The following is a 24,168-nucleotide window of genomic DNA, read 5'->3' on the forward strand; positions in this document are numbered from 1 at the left end:
TTCAAATTAGGTTAGATGGCCTTCCAACTTGGAAGTTCCATATTTTATACATTTTACGTCTTCTAATAATTGGTCAGTATAAATAATCTACCAACTGAGAGACCGTAAGAGTTTAACCACCATCTAGTGGTCAAACTGATTAACTGCCCTCATGCTAAGACCAATGAGTTATTCCTAATGAACTGAATAGGAAAGGTTGTACATTTTGTGAAAATATAGTAGAGCATAAATGAAGTATGTCACATTGCTATTAATGGAAGGAAAAAATAGAAACTTCTCAAGCTACATAATTATAAAATATTCATGGTGAAATAAAGCCTTAGAGAATATCTAATCCACCTTCTAACTTTGTAGATAAGTGGCTAAGGAGAGTTAACATTTACTCTTCTAATTGCTGGGCAACACACTAAGCATTTATCCTATTCTCTCACTTAATCCCCATTATAGTCCTCCTCTGTGTGCTTGTTATCTACATTTTATAGATGATGGAAAGGAGACTCAGAGAGAGGAAGTAACTGGCTCAAGGTTATACAGCTAGCAAGTGGCAGAACTGAGATTTCCACCCTGAGATTTTTAACTCCCCAAACTTGGCCTCTATGGATAGGGTAAATCACTGGCCACAAATCACACAATTAAATGAAGAGCTCTAGCAGGAAGCCAGGGTTCTCACGTCCCTGCTCGGCAACCACATTCTCTGCAACATTCTGTTGTTTGGTGACACGAGTGAAAGTTGTCCAGGTCACATTTATGTCACAGGTATCTCACGTGTAGAAACAAAGGAGACGATACTTGTATCTTACAATATTTGGAAGTGAGTGATTTCCTCGTGTCTAAAACAAATGCCTCTAATCATGAAGCCCCACAGATCAAGTCAGTCTATGGACACGAGGGCATTTTGTTTGAGGGAATTGTGCAACCTTGGGCAAGTAATTTAGTCTCTCTGGTCTTCATGTTTCTCATTTGCAAAGGCAAGGGTGCATTAATATCCTAAAATCATTTTGGCTGTGACAGTGTATGAATTCAATGGTTTGCCTTAAAGTGTCGTGAGAAGAATGAGACAGCTACCTACGAACTCTGGATTGAATTTTCCTTCAATATATCTTTCCCTTGACCTGAAAATACGCCCTGACAAACAACACTTGCCACCTGTCACTGGGTGAGTTACAACAGGAGGACAGAAGACAGCTCCACATTTCCTCATTATTCAACATTTAAATAAAGTGAGGGGATTTCCAACTGAGCCTTTTTCTTTAGAAGACATTTAAGGACATCAGTTATGGACACATTTATGCGTGTAATTGATAATGCAATTTTGCTGACAGAGGTGAATAGCCTCTGTTTGTCAATTATTATCTTCTTTTAGCAATGAAGCCAAAGATCAAGATCAAAACAAGAGCTGCCCATTGACAAGTCCACTCCTGAGAAAAACTAGAAAGGTCATCATCTTTGGAATATGGGCTCTGTTGAAGGACATGGCACATTTAACAGCATCAGAGCATTCCTTATTAAAATGTAATTAGTGTGTGCCTTCTAATGTTGAAAATGCTAACCTAGGGAGGCGTAATGGGCCGAGATAGGGACAAAGGGAACACACAGTGATTAGTAAGCTTCTGTGCAGCTGACTGCTCCTAGAAATGTCCACGTTATCTACTGTGAAAAACTGCCACCCACTGGGGGCAACTACCAGGGTGTCAACGTGCCCAATGTTGCCTCTTCTTAGGACGAGCCTGAGCTACAGCTTCTGATACCAACAGGATAATGGTACCAGGGGCACTTTTAGTATTTATCTATTGACCTAAGACCACCTGCATCAAAAGTCTTGGGAAATTTGACAAGGGAAAGAACAAAGACAACTCATTGGTCACTCATCGTTCTCCAATGGCCTTACTACATCAATGGATGCCAGCTGAAACTGTGTTTATAGAGGAGGAAAAAATGAAACGTGTAAACTTATCCAAGGAACTTAATCGATGGAGGTATTTCTGTCCAGCCAAAATGTGCTTATTCTCTACAAGTAAATATTTATTTTATAATTTTTCTCACTCATTCAAATTTTGGGGTAAAGACTTGTCCAGGAGTTGCTTTCATCTCTTTCCCAAAATGCGTATAGTTGTGGGAGAAGGAAGATGGTAGCCGAGGAAGCTGTATAGAACAACACACCGCACAAAAGAAAAGTATGAGCAAGGCACGTAAGAGTCCTGACAGCGTGTACAAAGGATGACTCATCTCAAAGAGTTTACACGATCAAGGAGAACAAAATGAATTACTTGTGGGCATAAATTATTTAAAGGCAAGCGAAAAGAAACTCTCAATTCATTTTGTTACTTGTTAGTTAACACTGCCAGGATAGTAGTAGGAATTTATTTTGAGGAGATACCCAGGTTGTATCTGATCTTGCTGCCTGCTCTTGTGTGAATAATCTTTGTTCCCTGCATATGTGGCACAGAAGACAAATTTCCAGAATCAATTTAGGATTTCCGTCTTCTCAAAAAAAAAAAAAAAAAAAGAAAAAATAATATTTTTTATTGTTCGAACTGGCTCATCTGAAGCAGTTTAAGGCAGGCTGTGGTAGTCCAAGCCCGGGAGCTGGCTGTGTAAAGGATCCCACCCACCAACAGCCCTTTGGCAGAGTGAAGTGATTCATGAGCTAGGATCCAGAGTCAGGTAGACCTGGTTCAAATCTTAAATCTCCATGCCTCTAATCCTCAGTGTCCTTGTCTGTACAATTGGGAATATAGCCATGCCCTGGGGGTGTGGTAAGGGTTAAATGAAGTAATACATATTCAGTGCTTCGCATAGTGCTCAGGACACTTTAAGTGCTAAATAAATGTCACAATTTATCATTATTATCTTATCATCCTATTGAAGCAAAGGTGTGCTAACTCCTACCATTGGGAATCAGCTGTACTCCGCCTTTTCTCCCAGGAAAATAGTCCTGATTCATTAGTAGTGCCTTTAAAGATGTGACGCATTTGCCAAAGTGGCTGACTTGTTCCTGGGAAACACTGGGAATGCATACCTCAAAATATCAGAAAAGAAAAACATATTGGAGCCTTATCCCATAACTGTCCTCAGCTGTGGTGCCAGCCTGTCCTAGAAGAGAGGCTCTTTGAAGGCTATGAGTAAGCGGGTCCCCAGGGAGCAGCCTGAGAGAAAAGACTTGAAGAAAAATTCCATAAGAAACTGACTCATGGAATGACTTCTCATTCCATCTGGGTCCTCTGTGCAGAAGGTGCTAGAGACCAAAGGTGTCCAAGGAAGTTTTGCATGTTAGAATTTTTGGTTAGGTTTTGGAATGAGGTCATCACTTCCCTGTATCCAGACTACAGGGCAATTATTCCTTTGTCTTTCTGGAATTTGGAGTTAAATCTTTCTATTTGTCAACTTCAAATAATCCACAGTAGAGTTTTGAAGACTTCCTGGTGATTGAGTTAGACAATTTTAAGTCAAAAGTAGGAAAACATTCCGGCTGGACCATCGTAAGCATTACTTCTTAAATCTCTCTAATCTAAAAAATGATGAGTAGGTACTGTGAATATATGCATGATATTTTTCAACTGTTTATAATTTTTCAGGAGTCTTGAGGAGCTCCTTGTAACTGATTTAGGGAATCTGTAGATTCTGAGACATTGCAGGTCTTTTAATGGCAGGAGCCATACGATATTACTTTTATAAGCCCAGGGTCTAAACATAGTATGTGTACAGTAAATAATGGCATCAATCTATATGTGGGCTTAGAATATTATGTAAGAGGACATAGAACAGTGGCCATAAAATCAAACTGAAACCATATAGAGCAGATAAGCGACTGCATTCACATCAGCCCTTAAACAACAGAAATAATATAAGAACCCCTTCCTTCAAACTGATACCCACTTTCTTCCACCTCCACCTCTTCCGTCTCTTAGGAAGAACACATGTCTAAAATTTTCTATTGTAGATTGCCGGGGTCAACGTTCTAAACTTTGTGCTTCTGCCATAGCCTTTCAAATTTGCTGGACCAGTGCAAGATCAAACACAAGGTACACTCAAGTGTCAATGTAAAGGAACACCGTGACAACCTGGATTATGAGTGAAGTTAATTCTTTCCCAGCAGACTCTGCATTCCATTGTCGGGGTTGGATGCACCCAAGCAGAAGTGCCAAAAAGTCAAGAGGTCCAAGAATGTTCAACCACAGCCTGTCTGCCAAGGTGTTTGATGACGTCTGCCATTCGGGTGTAGATCACTTGTATTCCAGACCCTCTAAGTAGCAAAGTAAATACTGTGCCGTGTGCTCAGAAAGATGTTAATAAACAGCGCTGGACAGAGCAGAGCTGAAAGGCGCCTTGTGGATATCACAGCGAGAATGTGGCTGTCCCAGCTGCAAAGCCCTGTTAGGAGACGTGTTGAAACACTTGCTGCCCTAAGAAACGATGCCTTTGACATTTTCAGAAGACCTGTGCGACTGTCTGAAAGAATTGGGGGAGCAGACTGATGAGGTATCGGGAAACCAAAAGGCGGTTGCCATTGGTGTCGCAGAATAATATAAGAGCTTTTCCCTTCTCATCACCATCATGTACGTCAGCCAAAGAATTCATCTCTGGTATCCTAGAAGGACTGCTATGGGGACAGTCCCCATCTCTGTTCATGGCACCTCAGCATTTTGTGGAGAAAAGATGGACAAAACAATGATCTGGCTATAGTAGATGATAGGCTTTTCTTGTAGGGGACTAAGACAACATCAGGGCACTGGTAGAAGTCCATCATTAGCTTCAAAAATCCTTGTGAGTTTTTCTCCATTCATATTTCATTATTGGTATTTCATTATGGACAAACCCCGCCCCCCCCCAAAACTGTCTCCAAACCAAACCGAAGGGAATGAAAAAAAGAAAAAGTACAGTCAAGGGAGACTTAAAACCAGAAAGCACATCAAAGTACATTCTGCATTGCTTCGGCTGAGTAGGAATGACCAAATAAAATATCCAGTCTCTTCAGCACACAGCTGGAAAACTAAAACTATTACTCAGGGGTTGTTTACAGTTCTACACTTCCTTACCCCTCACCCTCCTTTCAAGAATTTCGATTCCAGCTCGGTGGTGAGAAGTTTCCAGAGGGGCAAACTACTTTAGCAGTGAACTGCTTGGGACTGGAATGAAAAATCAGCTCCAAAGACAGTGTTTTCATTTTTTAAAAAGTTGTCTCAGGGAATATGAACTGATTAGTGAAAGGGCAGGAGAGCACAGACATCACACCAACAACGAAGAAGGCAAAGCACCGCTAAGTGCGGAAACAATGGACTGTTGGAAGCCAGATGTAAAGCGCGGAGTGGCAGCTGTGAGTAGGCTCTCTGGACGTTCCCGGGCAGGGGCACTGACTGCCCTTGTTTCCAGCGTGAAAGAGCTTGCCAAGTGTCAGGAAGGTGAGTGACTGAGTGTGCTGGCAGAAGAGACGTTTTAGGATAAGCAGAAGAGAGAAGGTGCTTATAAGTTTTAAATAATACCAAGTTAGGACTTGCCATTTTGAGAATTCAAAACCCACAATCTGGATAAAACATGAAAATAAAATAAAAAGCTGGGGATGTTAGTATATTTTATTCAGATCTGTGGGTTCTGTGAATGGTAAATAATTCATTGATCTATTACCTGTCTTATTGTAAAATCTAGAAATAAAGAGGATGATGAAAGTCTGCCATGAATCGAACGGTGGCTGTGCCATCCATCGCATGGAATCCTTAAGCGCACGCAGAATACAATTTGGTGAAAAGTACCAGATGGCCTACGTACAGTTAGATAAAATTTTGGCAGGATCCAAATGTTTTGTGCTCTGAGCTTTACTTATACTTTGCACTTAGAAAAGTCTTTCCCAATTTAGTAGAGAAAGGGTGTGGGACGAAACAAGTAATTTCTCAACTACCCTGAGGAAGACCAGATAGAGGCCTATCTAAATCATGGACAATTTTCATCATCCTCTTGGAGTTCTAGAACAGTGTGGAAACCAGGAGAATAAGGTACCTGCTATGTGGACTGTTGACAGAGGGTCCAGGCTGTGAGAGACTACATTTGCCTCGTGGCTGTTTGCAATGAACAGGGGTAAAGAAAGAAGAATGTTCAGTCCAGGCAAATAAAGACAAGCTACTGAAAAAAAAAATTAAACTAAAAGTGCAGCAAAAGAAAAACAAATCAAATGAAATGATCAGTACCCATGAAGTCAGGAAACTGGCTTTTCTTCTGTTGAAGAAGTGAAACAGATTCACATCTCTATCATTAGTCACTGAATAAACATGAATTGTGGCTCAGGAGTCCCCACCACAGTGGGTATATCTTCCCCCACTTCGCATGGTAGAAACACAAATGACTCTACACAAGCCAAGGATCTCTCTGTATTTACTTACAATAAATATAAAGTTCCATATGCCATGCCACGCCATATTTTTTCATCTTCTAGAACACTGAATTCATATTAAAATCCTTGGCAGCTAAAAAATAACAATGGCAACAGGAGACTGTTCTTTGTAGAGGGAAGAAGACCTGATCGGTGAAGTAAGGGCTAAAATTTGACTCGAAAAGCCAGTATTCCTTCACATTCTTAAACTAGGATCTATAGGAAACTAGCGAATGTAGTAAAAAACAATCCTAAATAATAACATTTATCAGCATAGAACTTAAGTGTTTATAACAAAAGTACAAATGAAATCATATTTCTAAAAACTAAGGAAAATGGGATGGAATAAAAATGACTATAATCATAAAGCCAGACAAAAATCAATAAATAAATAACAAAACAGAACAAGCTTCTAATTACACAGAGAAATCAAAGTATAGAGGGGAGCAGGGGCCAGATTCGTCTTTTTGTCCTCACAGAATGCCAGTGAGGCAGCCCCTGAAAGGCTTTGTGGGTGAGTCTTCTTGAGCTGTTGCCTCTTGGGGGGCAGCACAGTCAACAAACACCTGGAGAACCACCTTCAGGAGTCTCTTTGCTTGCGAGTCAGCAGAACCTCCGCTTGTCTCATAAATTCAATGGTCTCATGAGACACTCACAGTTTTGTCTGCTTCTGGCTGAGGCGCCCCTTTACACGGAACCTACTTTTTTAGGTGGACTATGGTGGTGGTAGTTTGAAGGGAGGAGCCACCAAAGGAACAAGGGAACACCATTGTAGCGATGGCCCTCGGAGCAAGAGAAGTAATTTGTCTCCCTGTACCAACCACACGTTGAGCCCTATTTTTTTTTGAAAACCAGAACTGCTCTTTTCCATTCCCGAGTGCGTGCGGGGAGGGCCCGCGGCCTGGCTGAGGAAACAACTCTTCTCTGTGTTACTGTGGTAACCCTCTTCCGTACGGGGACTCCTGCTTTCCCGGGGGGAGCCTGTGGTCCCTGCGGTAGGTATAGACACTCTCACTCCCTGGTGTTCCCTCCCGTGGGCCAAGTGAAAACGACTAGTGGAAAGTTACCGTTCTTTGTCTGTTCGGGGTGCTTCTTCCTGATGTAGGACTCACAGATCCCGAGGTGTCCAGTTCATCCGCAGAAGACCAGGAAGACAAATCCTACATAGGAAACAGTTTCTTTTAATGGCTCTGTGTTCCAAAGCTGTGATGGCCTGGTGATACACAATGCATTTCCCAGCCCGTCCCCACCCACCCTCCACAAAAACCAAACCACTCCTTGGGGAAAACAGAATCAGACAACTACAAGGACAGAACCTAATCTTCTAGGGGATTAGGCTTTCCTGGTTGTAAAGTTGGTCCGGCTGGCAAATATAGGTATAGTTTTGCTACTACTGTGTTGCTTGTAGCTTTACTGTTTCCCAGCAGCGTGGATGTGGATGAGTGGAAGTGAAGGAGGGGAAGGAATCTTGTCTTTCAGCTACGGGCCTCTCAGGCCAGAGAGAAACCAATTCATTTGAGTTAGAAGCAAAAGATACTCATCCAGGAGCCCGCTTTTGTAGTATTTCTAGCACTCCTCTGTTATTCAGAGTAGCATGTGCTTTTGCATGCTTAGAGAAGGGCAGGGTGCCTGTGTGTTCATAACAGGATCTCACAGTTGAATGTCTGAAGTCTTACCCAGCCTCTCTGGATCTACATATGAATTTCTCAAAACCCATAATACTACCACGAGGTAGGAGATTTAAGAAAAAAATATATATATAAAAGGCAAATGAGCAGAGGACATTTTCCATGAATTAACTGCTGCCAGGAGACTTCATGCCTTCTACGGTTCAAACACAAAACTCTCATGCAACGACTGGTTACGATCTGCCACAGCTGTGTTACTGAAAACATGCGCATTCTTAAACCAACAAGGTAAAATACAATGCCACGATAGTGATGGTGAAGGGTTAGCAGTAACAATCACAAGAGGTCTTTTTGATGTAACAGAATCAAAAGCAGTGTCCTATCACAAAAGTTTGAGTCGCTTTCTTTTATTTTGACACGGGACTCGTAAGAGCAGTGATTGAGAGTGGGCACTCTATTCCGACAAGTACCACATTCAAAGTCCTTCTAAAAATGGATGAAGATGATGCTTCTTTGGTAAGAAACGCTACATGATGATGCCTGCTTAGAGCTTACCTGCTGACTGCTTGACATGTCTAATAACTTCTCCAGCTCCTTGATGTGTCGGCTGACCTCCTTCAAGAGAAGTTTGAGCCGATTTCCAATCACATGGACTTTTTCTTTGGCTTCTAAACAGTCTGTGCCTTCAGCATTCACCAGTAGTTGGCAAGACATGTCTTGCAGTGAGGCCACTTTGAGTTGGGATTCCAATAGCTCATGCCTTATTTGCTATGCATACGATAAGAAATATTTTACGAAGAATTTCTGATAAGCGGGGGAAATTCCCAAAGGGCGGGATGATATCAGTTTAACCTAGTGGACAATTATACCTGAGTATCTGAATGCTGTGCTTACACGGGGAAGAATGAAGCAGCCCATGGATTCGGGAATAAGGGGTCTGGGTTCTAACCCTGCCTCTGCCAAAAACAGTCTATAAGGCCCCTGAACCTTTCCAATCTCAAGTGTTCCCATTGGGTAAAATGATAATACTACTTCCTGCCTGGTCCACAGTAAGTATATTGGAAGGTTCAACTTGGTGAATAAATGTGAAAATGCCTAAAATAGAAAGTATCATGCAAATGAGACATAAGATATTCTTTTAAACAGTGAAATATTAACATATAAATATAGCAAATATTAAAAAAATTTTTTTTCAGTTTATTTATTTTGAGAGAGAGCAGGGGAGGGCCAGAGAGAAGAGAGAGAGAGAGTCCCAAGCAGAGACAGAGAGCCCAATGCGGGGCTTGAATTCATTAACTGTGAGATCATGACCTGAGCCAAAACCAAGAGCCGGACGCTTAACCAACCGAGTCACCCAGGTGCCCCACAAATATTTTCAATAATGTAATATTTTATACACATGTCTAAGTATACTCTGGATTTGTTCAGGGTTTTTTTTTAAAGGAAATATGAGTAATTCATCATTTACAACTAATGTCTCAGGTCAAAAGTCAGTAAAAATGCCACTGCATAGCTATTTCCTCTTGGTTTCTAAGACATTTGCGGTACTAAATTGAAAGCTACCAATTCTGTTGGTTAGGTTAGTGAGTACTAAATGTTCAGAAATAACATTTTAAAAATACAGAAAGCTACGAAATGCAAATCATTTTCTCCTAATGGAACTTAAATATACTTCTTTGTCTTCTATAAAGTCCCTTAAGTACACTTGCATTATATTGTCCAAAGTCCTTTGTAGAAGAATCTACATAGAGATTCTGCAAATTTCCTTTTGAATTCAGTGCTAGAATAAGTTCCTTTCTCCTTGAGAACTGGTATGGTTTCTTTTTGTCAGGTGATGAAAATAACTTTCAATATTTCCCTTGTCTTAGTTTTCACAAAACTTGGTGACAAGGACACTGTTAAATCTGGTACCCTTAATTTCCTCTAAGAAGTCTTAAGCATCTTTTTCTATTTTAATAGTTTCAATGTCCATAAAAATAAAATTTAAGCCGCCCAATATACTTTTACTTTATACGTAGATGTCACAAATACAGTTTAAATTAAAAATAAGTATAATGTGCCAAAGATCTCTTTTAATAAAAACAATCTACTAAGATGAAGAACTTCTAAGATCTCTGCAATTGAGCAATGACTTTAGAAGCAATGACTTTAGAGCAATGACTTTAGAATATATATGTTATACATATATATTATATATATTTTATATATTTACATGTGTGTATTATATATAATCACCTACATTCTTTTTCTGTAAATGACATGGATCGCTGCTAAAAATAACCAGCGGCTGCAGGAGGCCACATATCTTACCATAAGCTGCTTGTGATGGTCCTGAAGTGTCTCTGCATCCTGGTTAGAATCAATAGGGACAATTTCATTTTTCCTTCTGTCGATGTTCTCCAGCATAAGAAGCAAACCATGACTCATTTCATGGAAATCCTATGGGGGGGGGGGAAACATGGAGTATAAAACCATCTTAATATATTGTTCTTTCCCTCGCAGCTTAAATTTCCCTTCTTTACAATTGCTACCACTGGCAAAGGCACATTGGATTTAAGATCTTACACACGACTCCTTTCTGAGGAAGGCACTGGCGCTGTTGTAATGATCTAAGTTCACATTCTCACCAAAAGCATCTAGTCTATTATGCGAGGGAGATTTAGACATAAGGAAAAACTGGCATCAAATACTCAATTTCTAGGGTCACTGCACAGTTTGGAAGGAAGCAGCTCTGTTCCCCTCTCTTCTCTGTATTCAAACCTCCCCCTCTTGTAAGGCCTTGATCCAGTCCCTTATATCCCTCATTCATCCATTTGTTCATTCATTTATTCAATGTATAGTTACTGAAGATCTTCTGTGTGGACAGCACTGGACTAGGCGGGGGAGCAGGGGGAAACAACAGCTTGGGTACCTGCTTTCAAGGTTTTCTTGGGGCAAATACAAACCTGGAAAGAAGGCTTATGTTGTGCTCAGAATGCAAAATACTCCTGGCCAGGACCTACAAGGTCCTGCATGATCTGGCTGCTGACCATGTCCCTAATCTTTCTTATCACTCCCTGCCTCTCTGACTACATTTTGATCACACTGGCCTCTTTTCTGACCTTAAAGACACTAAGCCCTTTCCTGCTTCTGGGACATCCCATTGGCTCTGTCTCTTTCATGGCAATATCCCTTCTGTGTCAGCTCCAAGACTCAGACATTTCCTTACCTCTTTCCCAAAGTGGCTTTTCTCCGTTATTCTTATCACCCACACCTGTAAGCATCTTGATTAAGCATTTATTTGCATTTTTATTGTTTGTCTTCTCCAACAAAAGTAGAGACAGTGCTGTATCCTGACCGCTATGCACAATATCTGTCACAGAGTGGGAACTCATCAAATAATTGTGGTAGAATGCGTAAGTAAATATTTGTAATGCTCACTTTCACGTTCAGGAAATGTCTGCCGATGTGCTCAGTAAATATGTGTTGAATGAATGAATGAATGAATGAATGAATGAATGAGTTGGGGCTGAGATAAACTTGTGGGAATAATCTCATTAGCTGGGTAAAAGATGGGGTCCAGCTGCTTGAACTCCTGTTCAGATGTACGAATTCTCCAGTGTAATGAATAGTTTGGGCACAAAGTTCTCTTATTCAAATCGTGACTTTGGGAAGTAATTGCATCCCTGTAAGTGACCTTGATAAATGAAATCACAGACTCAGCCACGCTGAAAATGACGGACTCTGGAGCATAATCCGCCCAAAGCCCCACGAACCTGACACTGCATCAGTGCATCCTGGAGCAGGCCCCGCCACTCGTCCAGCAATGAGCACACGCGGTCCCAGCGTCCGTTCATCTGGGACAGGCGATCTTGCAGATCCTGGCTTTTCTCACTGCCAGTCTGGGTGAACTCGGGGCTGCACAGGTTGATGGAGAGGATGATGGCTTTGCGGTGGTCCACAGCCTTCTGGAGCTCCTAAAAAGAGAAAGGAGAACAACCAAACAAAGAATATGGCAATAAAAACAAGTAAAACTTATTTTAAGTCCTCAGGAAATGCTTCACTCAAATTAAGAGATCCATTAATTAAAACCGGCCTTAACACAATAGCTAGATAGGATAGAGTGGTGCACATCACTGAGGACGACAGAGGAAATGGATTAGATGTACTTTCGACAACTTGAATGTATCTTAAAATACGGGGTAGAGTGAAAGAGTCAGAAACAGAACAATGTGTGTTGTAAACTAGCATTCATGTGATTTAAAATGCATGTGCACACACACAAATCCATGTTTTTCATGCATAAATGAACCAAGAATTTAGTAAGAATACTCGCGAAGTATTTACGAATGGTTGCCATAGGCTTCGGGAATGGAGATTAAAAAACAGTGGAGGAAACAGGTAAAATAAGCAAAATTAAGAGTAACTTTGCAGAAAGCATCAATGACCCTGTGCAGTGAACTAAGGGGAATGATTAACTCGACTCACATCACAGGAGTTCAACAGCAGGGAATATTCTAGCGCAAGAATCCCATTTCACTAGACCAGCGGTAGTCACAGTTGTGTGCAGAAGGAAAAAATAGGAAACTTGCTAAGAAAGCAGATTCTCAGGCCCTAGCCTCCAGCTGTTGTGACTCGAAAGGCACAGATAGTGGCCCACAGGGTGAGAACCCTGCCTGTGTCACAAGCCACATTCCTGTGATGGCAAAGAGAACGGACTGGGTATTTCAACAGCTAACCAATTTAGTTTGAGATCACAGAAAACTAGGCAACTGGCTTTTGCTTTACGCATTTCCCACAAATCTACAACTTTTCTAAGAACTCATGCAGCACATGATTATGCATTACTAATTCAGTATCTGGGTACTGTTTAAACATCCTCAGACTAGTTAGGGTCAGCAAATCACATCTACGCCAGCTACATTTTCTTATAAGTCCTCAACATTTCTGTTATGTCTCCAGCTTGTCTTAACTTTATTTTTCAGTAGATTCTTAAAATGCAGTAATATAGATTCAGCCACAGAGATATTATAAGATCAAGAGATATTGTGGAAAGATACTTGGTTATTCCACGGATTCATCCTCAGTAAACAGATAGGAAGGACTGGGAAGGCAGAGGGTGGCTCTTTCTTATCACACAAGCTGACTTTCAAGGTCTCACTTCTCCACCCTAATCTCACTCAGGTCTCAGACTCTGGCCAACATTTGCTTCATCAACTTTTTAAGGAGTTTGGTCATAGTGCACACTGCCTTACACTTTCCCAGAGAGGAACTAAAATAATTTAAGTCCTCTAGAGAAAAATGCATTTTATAATCCAGATAATGTAAATCACATCTCCCATCTGATGCTTCATCCGGAAACTGATGGGGCTACTGCCGCAGCTGTTCTATATGAAGACATTTGAGCAACAAACTTTTCTGTTTGACAATTTAAACCAAACAACAACCGAAATAAGCCACAAAAACATCACCCCCAAAGAAATAACGTCCATGAAACCAGTGAGACACAAAGGCAGCACGCTTAATCATTGAGCCTAGAGAGCCTGGGTAACTCCATTCTAAGGAAGAGCACATCTTGATGTTCTCCAAACAAAACGAAAGGACTGAAGGAGCTATTAAAACGAAACTGAGCTCTCAATCCACAGTATTCTTGCAAAAGTCCCCACATATTAATGCATTTCAAGAGCTCTGCTAAGGAGGACCATTAAGACCTAGAGACAGAGCTAAAGAACATTACCGTGGGCACTGCACCCGTCCAGGCCAAAATCAAATGCCCGTGCCAGGTGTGTTACTGTAATTACTCCCATGGTTTCGTTTTGTTTTATTCGTTACACTGAAAATTCCTTCTGCCGCTACTATAATCTATTTCAGATGTTCTGCTGATTCCAGAATGCCGAACAATTTCAATAGGTCTCTGCGAACCCACAAAGATATGATCTTGGAGAGGAAACCATTCTAGCTCTAGAGAGAGACCTGCAGGAACCTGGTCATTTCCGTATTTCCTTTGAAAGAGGTTAAATAGGTCCGAGAGGTACCTGGATGTTTCGTGAACTTTTAATTGGTCATTTCTTAGGAACCAAGTCATTAGATCATACATGGTTATTTACGGGGGTAGGGGGGCTAGTTCTGCAACGTGGTGCATCTCTCTGCCCTTCCAAACCTTCTCTATAAATACTGACTTGGGATGCTGGGGGAGAGGAGAGCATCCCTGCTCATTTCTGTTCACGGCTCCCCTGCTGCTAGGTGACAGCAGACCAGCCAGAGCTAGTGGCTTCATCGGACCCGGCGTCCCACGTGGCAGCTTTCTGGCTGGCCGCGCTGGGAGAGGCCAAGGGCAGCTACCTTGAGCTTTTTGATTTGGAGCTCGATCGCCTGGATGTCGGTGCTGAGCTCCAGGTGCTGCAGCCGCTCCAGCTCCTCCTCCGTCTCCCCCAGCCACGTCCAGATGTTGTTCAGGTCAGAGTTGAACTGCTGCCACTTCTGGAGGTTCTGCTTCATCCTCAGCTCCTTGCTCAGGGCCTGCGCCTGGATGAGTTCCCATCGGTCGATCACACCTGGCGGGACGTGACACACACAGGATAGGGAGCTGTCTTTCTCCAGGCAGAATGTGTGGGAAACGCTTTAAACATACACTGGTGGCTAACTTTAAATAGCAACAGAAAGAAAAGTAATTTTCACAGGGACTTCTGTTGTTGTCAGCTGTAAAAAAAAGCAAAAAAACAAAAAAAAAACAAAAACACAAAACAAAAAAAAACCCAAAAAACAAAAAATAAAAAATAAAAACAAAAAAACCCCAGTATAGTGGCTGTGTTTATACTATCTGCATTTTTAAAAAATTTTAAAATATTTTTATTTATTTTTGAGACAGAGAGAGACAGAGCATTAGCAGGGGAGGGGCAGAGAGAGAAAGAGACACAGAATCCAAAGCAGGCTCCAGGCTCTGAGCCATCAGCACAAAGCCTGACATGGGGCTCGAACTCACGGACCGTGAGATCATGACCTGAGCTGAAGTCGGACGCTTAACCAACTGAGCCACCCAGGCGCCCCCTATCTGCATTTTTAATGGTAATGCGGTAAAAGAAAACTACATAGGATTTAATACCATAAAGAGTTTTAGGAAGTAATAAGCGGTAATGTGCACAAAGATAACATTCAGTTGGTTTCTTTCTGCAGGAGAACTGGGAGAGCATACATAAAAAATGGCAGACAGGAGATGTTAGAGACAGAGCATTAAAATAAATGGGATGTGTGGGGTGCCTGGGTGGCTCAGTCAGTTAAGCATCTAACTTTGTCTCAGGCCATGATCTCATAGTTCATGAATTCGAGCCCGGCATGAGGCTCTCTGCTGTCAGCACAGAGTCCGTTTAGGATCCTCTGTCTCCCTTTCTCTGCCCCTCCCCTGCTCACTCTCTCTCTTTCTCTCTCTCTCTCTGTCTCAGGAATAAAAATAAACAAAACAATAAAATAAAATAAAATAAATGGCATGTGGAAGAAAACACTGTGATTCTGTTGACCCCTCTATCCTGTCAGGAGGAGATAACACGGAGGAAAGTTCTCTAGACAGAACAGCGTGGAATGAGATCAGTACAGTGTAACACAGATGCTTCAGGTTCTTTTATTTCATTTTCTTCAACTGAGCACCACTCACTCACCAGCTGTTTGGGTTTCCGTACTGTTCAGGTTAACAAAGCCTGGAAAGTTCTCTTCTTCCTCCTTCAGTTTGTGTTCCAGTCTCCTCACGGAGTCTATGCTGCCGCTGCACTCACCCAGTAGTTTCATCTGTTAAGACAAAGCAAACAGGCCCCGTCACGGAATTCTCAGATTCCCACGATGGCAAGAACTTCTAGGGAAAATGTCTTTCTAGTTCCTTAAAAAGGACAGTGGTTGTGTTTCACTGTTGTGTGTGGGGAAAAAAAATCTGCTTAAAAAAAAAAAGTCAAGTTCAAAAACATGCTCCTTAAACATAGGACATAGTCATATACACACAAGGCAATGCCTTGAAGATACAGTTTGCATACTTCCTTTTGCATGAGAATCTCTCAAAATCTCTTTTAAATTTCTGAATCAAAACAGACGAAAAAGCAATCTGGGATTTAAAACTCGGAGCTCTCAGCTGGCAACACAATGTATAATTTTTGGCAAGTTGCTTCTTCTTTCTTAAATTGAAATGTGGGAACAATAATGTTACCACAAATCTCAAAGGAACATTTTTTTGCATTAAATAATTAAAATACTTAAAAGCAGAAAGTACTATTAAAGCCAGCTGCTCATAAGAAAACTGAAGCAATGTTTAATAGGTGTTAAGGGAGTCAACTCTAACATCAAAGGGTAACTCCACATTTAATGTCATGCACAGTATTCAAAGCACTCCTCCTATACCAACCATAAGGTCACGTTTCAAGGCCTTTAACAAATCACCTTGCTTACTTGGACTATTTTTGATTGAGGTTGAGTATAATCTTAGTGATGTCAGCATGGTCACCATGAAAACTTATTATATTTAAAAAAATGTTTTTTAAAGTTTATTTGGATAGAGAGCACAAGTGGGCGAGGGGCAGAGACAAGGAGACACAGAATCCAAGCAGGCTCCTTGCCATCAACGCAGAGCCTGATGTGGGGCTCGAACTCACAAACCGTGAGATCATGACCTGAGCCGTGATCAAGAGTTGGCCACTTAATTGACGGCCCCACCCAGGCTCCCCAAAACCTTATTAAAAAAAAGAGGTTTCACTATAATAGAAACAGGTTTAACAGGACAAACTGGACAGGAATTAAACTCATGATTGATTACTCTTCTATAAATGTGAAGACATTAATATCACCAAAAACACAGGGCCAGTTTTCTTCCTTGGTTTCAAAAAGTTGAGTTTTCAAGACTTAGGGAAATTAATTTTTCTTTCCTTTTACTCGGCAATCTTTTGGGTGTGAAGAGATGGAATAAGCCATGGAAGAGACTTACGTTTACATTCTCTTGCTCAAGTGTATACAGGAAAATGGGTAGTTGTCTGGGAAAAAGTTGGTTGGTAAGTTGAGCAGAGCAAATAAAGTTAATATATACTTTACTAGGTGGGAACTTTGAAAACAGAACTTAGTAATATATACAATCTCTTGCCATCTTTTCCCCAAATCCTTCTTGTTAGTCAGATTTGTTTTCTCCAAAATGAGCATACTGACAACGGAGGATAAAAAACATTCCCAAGGCCAGTAAGTGAATCAATAAACCCCAGAGAAGAACTAAATAAAATCTCCGTGTTAGTAATCTATTAGCTAAATCTGCTGCTCCAAGGATAACCTTGGCCCAAAACTTATTAGCTGAATTTGGAAAAATGCCAATCACTTTTGGGAGCCAAAGCATTTTGTTGCTTTCAGTTAAATGGATCTCACTGAGTTCTGCGGGTAAAGGAACAGGCTGGTCATTGTAGTAGTTCAGTGGGTCTGAGAACAGACCAGTTTTACTCAAAAGGTAACATAGCGGGGCTTCGTTTTGTACCCCCAAGCCCGTGAGTTCAAGGGTGGCATGGTGCTTAGAGAGCTCAGAAAGCCCTGCGCCACAGACGGACCGTTCTTTGTCACACAACTGTGATTTCCAGGTACATATTGGGATCGCAAGGGTCAGGGTACTCACATAGCCTCTGTAGCTGGAGTCTAGCTCTGGTCCGGTGGGGGTTTTGCTGCGGATGATGTTTTCAGTTTGCTGCATCTGAAAACGGCTCTCATCCAAGGCTTTGTCTAGTTGTCGGATCTGTGACTCTAAGGCACTGGGGGCTCCTGCAGTGTGAAGCACAAGAATCTTTACACCCCTGACATTCATTGAGAAGTCTGAGAAATTACTTCAGCTAAGGTGGTATAGAAATGGCGTACGTGTGGATAATTACCAAGCAAATTTAGTACTAACGTGCTGGTGAGTTAGAAGTTCAAGTGACTAGACCAATCAATGAATGCACTTGGCTACAGAGTCCCAGCCGACCAGATGCTGCAAAAGGCTCTGCACTGGGTTCTAGCAGCCCGTGTGTCTGCTCCTCTTCCAGGTGGTTCCCTGGAAATCTATATGCTGTAGCTGTGGCAAGCCTCTCCGAAAAACCTTTTGCTCCTCCAAAACCAGGAGACAACGATCTCTCGTACTCTCTCTGCAGGCACTTAACACACAGGAAAAGATACAATCCTGTTTTCTTTCTGCATCTCAGTAGAAGACGGTGCTCAGTAGAAGACAGTCCCAGATGGCTGCACCGTTCATTTAAAGCAGGACTTTACGTTAACCAGGAAAAGACCAACTCAGGTTAGAGATGGGTGGAGATACCAAACTACCACTGGCTTGCTTTTGTTTAAACCCCAAAGCAAAACCAGGAGAAAGCTGAGATTTTAGCACTTGTATCTAAGCATGCTCTTAGTCATAGTCTGGAACTCCTGGCTCATTGCCTTTCAATGTAACACCTTTTTGAAAAGTTAGTGTGTGTGTGTGTGTGTGTGTGTGTGTGTGCGCGTGTGTGTGTGTATGTATTATAATTTTTGGACTGAACAAGAACATTGATTGTCACAGTGAAGCTAACACAGGGTGAAAGCAGAACATGTATTAGTAAGCTTTATTAATTTGTTTTTTGAAAAAAGGTCTTCTAAATACGCCTGGAAGAGGTCTCTCCCTGGGAGTCACGCAAGAAGTCACTGTTTGGGTAATGCTACTTCGCTCCCTGTCCTTTAGCTTTTCTTCAAACACGTAAGTGTAAACTAATAAGTCTGAAATTCATATCATATCATTGTGCCTGAACCCTATTCTCTCCACCTTCCTCGAAATTGTTTACCCTGAACCATAGTTTGTCTAGTGCAACATTAACCAAAACTGGTGCCATTTTCCTTTATTGTACAGGGTAAGACTTATTAAACTCAATTATAATTTGTGTTTAGAGCCAAACATCTGGTCTCGCCCCTTGTCTTCTACGTGGCCCTTGAGATCAAGAGGATGAACGGCAGGCCTGAGACCACATATGCAGGTGGTGGACTTGGGACAGGGGCCCTGAGCCCTGACTGCCGAGGCAGACGTGAGTCTACAAGCCCCGGAAGTCACCAACTGAACTGCTACAGTTAAGCAGGGCGTCGGGCACGGATGCTGAAGATGAGTACTTCCAACTCGATGTTCTGCTGTTCATGGGGATCATAGGTCTATACCTAATGAGACTCATTCTCATTGAACAAACTGAGAAGTTATTTCACTGAAACTTGATTACTGAAATCTTATTCTTGGTGTTGAGCAACAGAATATCTGTTTTTTTTTTTTTTTTTTTTTTTTTTTTTTTTTTGTCTGTTTGCTTCTACTGCAGCAGTAAGAGAAGAAGGTGGTCCCTTAACATGCTGGTGCCACAGAGCTGTGAGAGGTTCAGCAGATGTGCTCAGAGAGGAGGCTTGTTACAGGTGAGGGAGGGAGGCTTGCTTAGGCTCAGAGGGAGGCTTGCCTACCAGAGGTATTTCTGATTGCACTTTCTGTGAGTTTTACATAGGCCTCAGGACTTTCGGGGATCATTACATCTGCAAAAAGAGCACAGTCTAAGTTGACAGCTAGATTCCTGGTGGCAGGAAAATAACTCTCCTGGGGAAAAAAAAGGAAGTTAGTCATTCTAGACGGACAGCTCTTGAATATACAGAGGCATGTGAGCATGTTCACCAAAGGCTTCCTGAAATAAACCATAAGAGCTCACATTAAGAATGTTTTATGAGCCAAGCACTGTTCTGAGCATTCATTTATTTTCGAAGAAACCCCTACAGGGAGCATGGAAGTCTCATTCCCCTTTTATTGATAAGAAAGCTGAGGTCCAGAGGAATTAAGTTACTTATCCAAGTTTCAGTGGCTGGTAATCGGCAGAACTGGGATTTCAACCGAGATGGTCAGATTCTAGAGCAGCGCTGTCCCATAGAAATAGAGCGAGCCCATGTATGTAATTTTCAAGGTTCATTTAAAGAGCCACATTAAAAAAAGTAACAAGAAACAGATGAAAATAATTTTAAGGCTTTACTTTACTAAACCAGCACATCTGAATTATAACATGTAATCAACATAAATATTACTAATATTTTACATTCTTTCTCTGTGCCACGTCTTTGAAATTTATGGATTCCTGTAAGTACATTTGACACAGCAAATCCCAATTTTGCACGGTCACATTTCAGGGCTTGATCGTCACATGTGGCTGGTGGCTACGTACTAGACCACACTGCTGTAGATGAGAAATGCCTAGTAGGCTATACTGTAAAAACGAAATAGAAACGAGGGAAGTCATTTTCTTTGCAGACAGGATCATACCCTTGGGAATCCAAATGTGAACCATCAGAGTCAAGCAGAGACAGCCTTTTGGAAAATGTGTGAAATGCATTTACAACTGCTACGAACTGGCCTCTGATTATTTATTCTATTTTTACTTTCCTTACCATGTCCCTCTTTCTCTGTCCTTCCCTTCCCTCTGTGTGTTTCTTGGGGTTCTGTCTTTCTTGTTTTGCTTTATGCACTCTTCCTGGGTGATTTGCTCCATTCCTTCAGGGACAATTACCATTTATATGTGGATGGCCACCTAATCTGCATTTCCACTTCTAGAACTTCAGACCTATGTATCTACCGCTGGGGATTCCATTTGTATATTCTACAGTATCCTGGATTCAGGGTGTGCACAGCTGACCCATCACCTCCCCCTTTCTCACTGCCCTGCCCTCCCTTGACCCACAGACACCCATAACATTCTCTCCCTCTTTTGGTCCTCAGGGCCTAGGGCTCCCTGCATCTTTCACCAAGATGCCCAAGTCCGAAATTCTCCTCAATCCCAATTCAATCGATCATCGCTTAGGGACTTCTCATGATTTCTCACTTCCCTTTTCTTCTCTCCATCCCCAGTGCTACTCTTTGCTTCAGGCCACTATCATTTCTCTCCTCGATCGTAAAATGTTTCCAACTGAGCTCTTCTCTAATGTTCTCCCTTCCATACAGTATTGAGACAAACTCTGACAATATGTATCTGATCATATCACTTCCTCCTTAGAGACCGGCAGTGGCTTTCCAGTGCCTTCAGGAGAGAACTCCCTTCCATGGTGAGTAGGTCGCTTTATGACCAGGCCCCTGTTTGCCTTTCTACCTCCTCTTTGTCCACTCTGTGTCTCCCAATCTACAGCCTTGTCATTCTGGGCAAACTTCTGGTGACCAAAAGCACTGTGGCTAGTCATAAAGCTTGGGCGGGCACCCTCTCCTTTCTTTCTCTGAACTTCACTGTGTCTATCTCACCACCATTTACCTTTCTGGTCTCAGCTCAAGAGTCTTTTCTCAAAGCTCTGATTAGTCACCCCTTGGCTGTGCTTCTGTACAACCACATGTACATTACTGCCCTAGCACCAACAATTTACACAGCCATTTCTTATCTGTTTGTGTTCCACATTAGAGTGTAAGCTCTTTGAGGACAAAAGGGACCATGTATCCCCCAATACTTATAAAGTGTCTGTCACATAGTAAGAATGGAAGTGTAGGTGGGATAAATCAATGGTCATGCCAAGTTTTGTATCTGATAAGCACATTAATATCCAATTATTCTATTTTGTGCAATTGGCTTTAACAGAAGAAGGAAGAAGATGATTCCGCTTAGCTTATACATTTCTAATCCAATATTCAGTCTTTTTCATTTTCTTTCGAGTTGGCCTATAGGAAGAGCTCTTTCCTACCTGATAAGCCAACAGCTCCCCTGAGGTAGAAATCTTTATCGTCTCCAACCTCTTCATCCTCAGAGGGCAGAGTTCTGGACACAGCAGACTCCAGGTCCCGACTGAGGTCATAATCATGGTCCCACTCCAGGGGAATTGAGTCCACACTGGCAGGGGTGTCTCGTCCCGACCGCTCGCTCCGCAGGGGCTGGGCGAGTGAGAGGGAGGGGTTGGAAGAAGGCTGGGGGGAAAGCACGCTGTCTGCTGAGGTGTCCCGCCAGTGGAGGTCCGAGAGAGCTGCAGAGTCATCCAGCTCCAGCTCCCGGTCAGAGAGGTCATGCTCATCATCTGGGAGCTAGAAATGCAGTCAAGCCAATTCCATTACCGCAGCGGTCAGATGATGCCCTTACCACTTCTTGTTCTGTCTCTCACCTCACCAAGTCTCGGGGTTCAAGCTTATCTACCTCAGCGGGGGTAATTTGTAACTTCCTATCATCGAATACATAAGAATCTTCTGATCACTATTAAAAATGTCTTGTAAGTTAACCTACCAAAGCTCCAGTTTTATTACTGTTTACTTATTTAATATTAAATAATATTGAAGACTACTTCAGATAATTGATATAAGATTAAGTAAGATGATGTAAATGAAGGCAGCCTTGTACCTGCAACATAAGAGACACACAATGGCCTATTTCAGGAACAGAAGGAAATTACTAATAAAACTTTGGCTGGTCCTCTTTTACCTTACATCCCAAATGCAAAATGCATTTTATCACAGAATATTCTGAATATTGTCATAATAACATCTTGTGATACGATCATGGTAGCAGTTAGGAAAATGGAAGAGAAAAAAAATTCAACTAAACAACTTCATGAACAGAGCACCTGTTTACATGGCTCACTTTCATCTCCTGATTCTTCTAGCAGCTGCTTTATCTTCCATAGAAGATACGTGCCAGGTATTCTCTAAGTTTTTTACACATATATGAACTCATATCATGTCCAAAGAAATCCTGTCTCCAAGTAGGTAGTATTAGTAAACCAGCGTTATATGTGAGGACACCAAGGCAAGAGATGTGAAGTGATCTGTCCAAGGTTATGTAGCTAACATGTGTCAGAGATGAGACTGGAACCCAGGCATTCTAGCTCCAGAGTCTGGCCTTTTACCCGCTGTACAATACTACCTAACTCCACGTAACTAATTTTCTTTCAGTTTAGGGATAATGAAAAAAAATTACATACAGGCAGGCGAATCAGTTTCTTATGGTATCTTTCCACGCGCCCGAAAACCTCCTGACAGTAACGTCGGAGTTCATCCAGTTCCTCCTCAATGACCGCTGCATCCAAGGGCTCACTCTTCTCTATAAGCTGTTCTCCTTGGGAAATTATCTGCTCAATCTTATTGTGGTTCAGTGAGATTTCCTGCTGGAAGGCCTAGGGAGCATAAATCTCATGTAATTTTCTATTGTTCACAGTGACATGAAATAATTATAAGATATGCATTTAGGAAAACCATGCAGGGGGATATTGAATTTGCCATATACAGTGACAAGCCAAGGGACTATTACTTTCTGAAGTCAAACATAAAAATTTTAAATCAGAACAGGAGTCAGAAATGGACTCGTCAGAATTCCACGACCAGAAAGGCGCCTTTGGCTAATAAAATTTACCACCAAGGACAGTGTGGGTAGAGAATCACAGGAAAAAACATTCAAACCCATCATAAAGTTGATAGCACTGGTTATCCCTAACGAAAAGCAATGGTAAGCAGTATGGTGCCACTGAAATAACTTTAACATTTTAGATAGTTATAGCAAATATTTTAATTTTAGATTTCCTGATCATATGTCAAACATGACTAAGAGAAACCATCCAAATGATAATTAATGATACAATTCTTCTCAGATGATTCTTTTCTTGTTTCAGGACATAACCAGGAAAGATTATAACTAACTGAAAAACAAGGAATTCTGGAGAATTATTTAGATTCATTCTATACAGTTAAAAAGAGTTACGGGGAGCTTGGGTAGCTCAGTTGGTTAAGCGTCCGACTTCAGCTCAGGTCATGATCTCACGGTTTGTGGGTTGGAGCCCTGCATCGGGCTCTGTGCTGACAGCTCAGAGCCTGGAGCCTGCTTCGAGTTCTGTGTCTCCCTCTCTCTGTGCCCCTTCCCCTGCTCACCCTCTGTCTTTCTCTCTCCCTCTCTCTCAAAAATAAATAAACATTAAAAAAATAAAGGAGTTAAGTTAGTGGGGACAGGTATCAGGGATAAATTTTAATTCAACATAAAGCTAGTTTCTGGAATAGTTGAAATTGTCCATTAATGAAAAGGCTACTGGGGAAAAAGGAGCATGGTAACAAGTTCTGTGATTCTTCCAGAGTCTAAAAAGAAAAGATTCAACTACCTCTTGGTAGAAATTTCCTGTTGAAGGTTTAAAATACTGATTTGTTTGTGAGATGATTTGGAAGTCAGTGAGGGAAGGGGAGGGTGTGAAGAGACAGGTTGGGCACACTATCAGGGCTCACTATTT

At 41.7% G+C, this 24,168-nt stretch overlaps 1 protein-coding gene across 22 annotated transcripts in view; it reads right to left on the bottom strand.

Annotated features, from left to right (window-relative positions):
* The window catches only part of SYNE1 (spectrin repeat containing nuclear envelope protein 1), a 475,092-nt gene that overhangs the window by 7,239 nt on the left and 443,685 nt on the right, over positions 1–24,168 (bottom strand). For 14 of the 22 annotated variants that reach the window (XM_045058234.1, XM_045058221.1, XM_045058222.1 and 11 more), the window contains 11 exons: positions 22,879–23,070; positions 21,655–21,988; positions 19,417–19,485; positions 17,594–17,736; positions 15,621–15,747; positions 14,311–14,522; positions 11,745–11,945; positions 10,300–10,428; positions 8,545–8,757; positions 7,429–7,521; positions 5,992–6,050 (listed from right to left, as the gene is read on the bottom strand). In XM_045058234.1, coding sequence (XP_044914169.1) covers positions 5,992–6,050; positions 7,429–7,521; positions 8,545–8,757; positions 10,300–10,428; positions 11,745–11,945; positions 14,311–14,522; positions 15,621–15,747; positions 17,594–17,736; positions 19,417–19,485; positions 21,655–21,988; positions 22,879–23,070 — 1,772 coding nt within the window. Of the gene's footprint in view, positions 1–4,061; positions 5,417–5,991; positions 6,051–7,428; positions 7,522–8,544; positions 8,758–10,299; positions 10,429–11,744; positions 11,946–14,310; positions 14,523–15,620; positions 15,748–17,593; positions 17,737–19,416; positions 19,486–21,654; positions 21,989–22,878; positions 23,071–24,168 lie in introns of all 22 variants that reach the window. The other 8 variants (XM_045058230.1, XM_045058229.1, XM_045058228.1 and 5 more) reach the window with 5 other exon arrangements.

The sequence above is a fragment of the Felis catus genome, chromosome B2, assembly GCF_018350175.1.
Source record: "Felis catus isolate Fca126 chromosome B2, F.catus_Fca126_mat1.0, whole genome shotgun sequence".
NCBI classification, from domain to species: Eukaryota; Metazoa; Chordata; class Mammalia; order Carnivora; family Felidae; genus Felis; species Felis catus.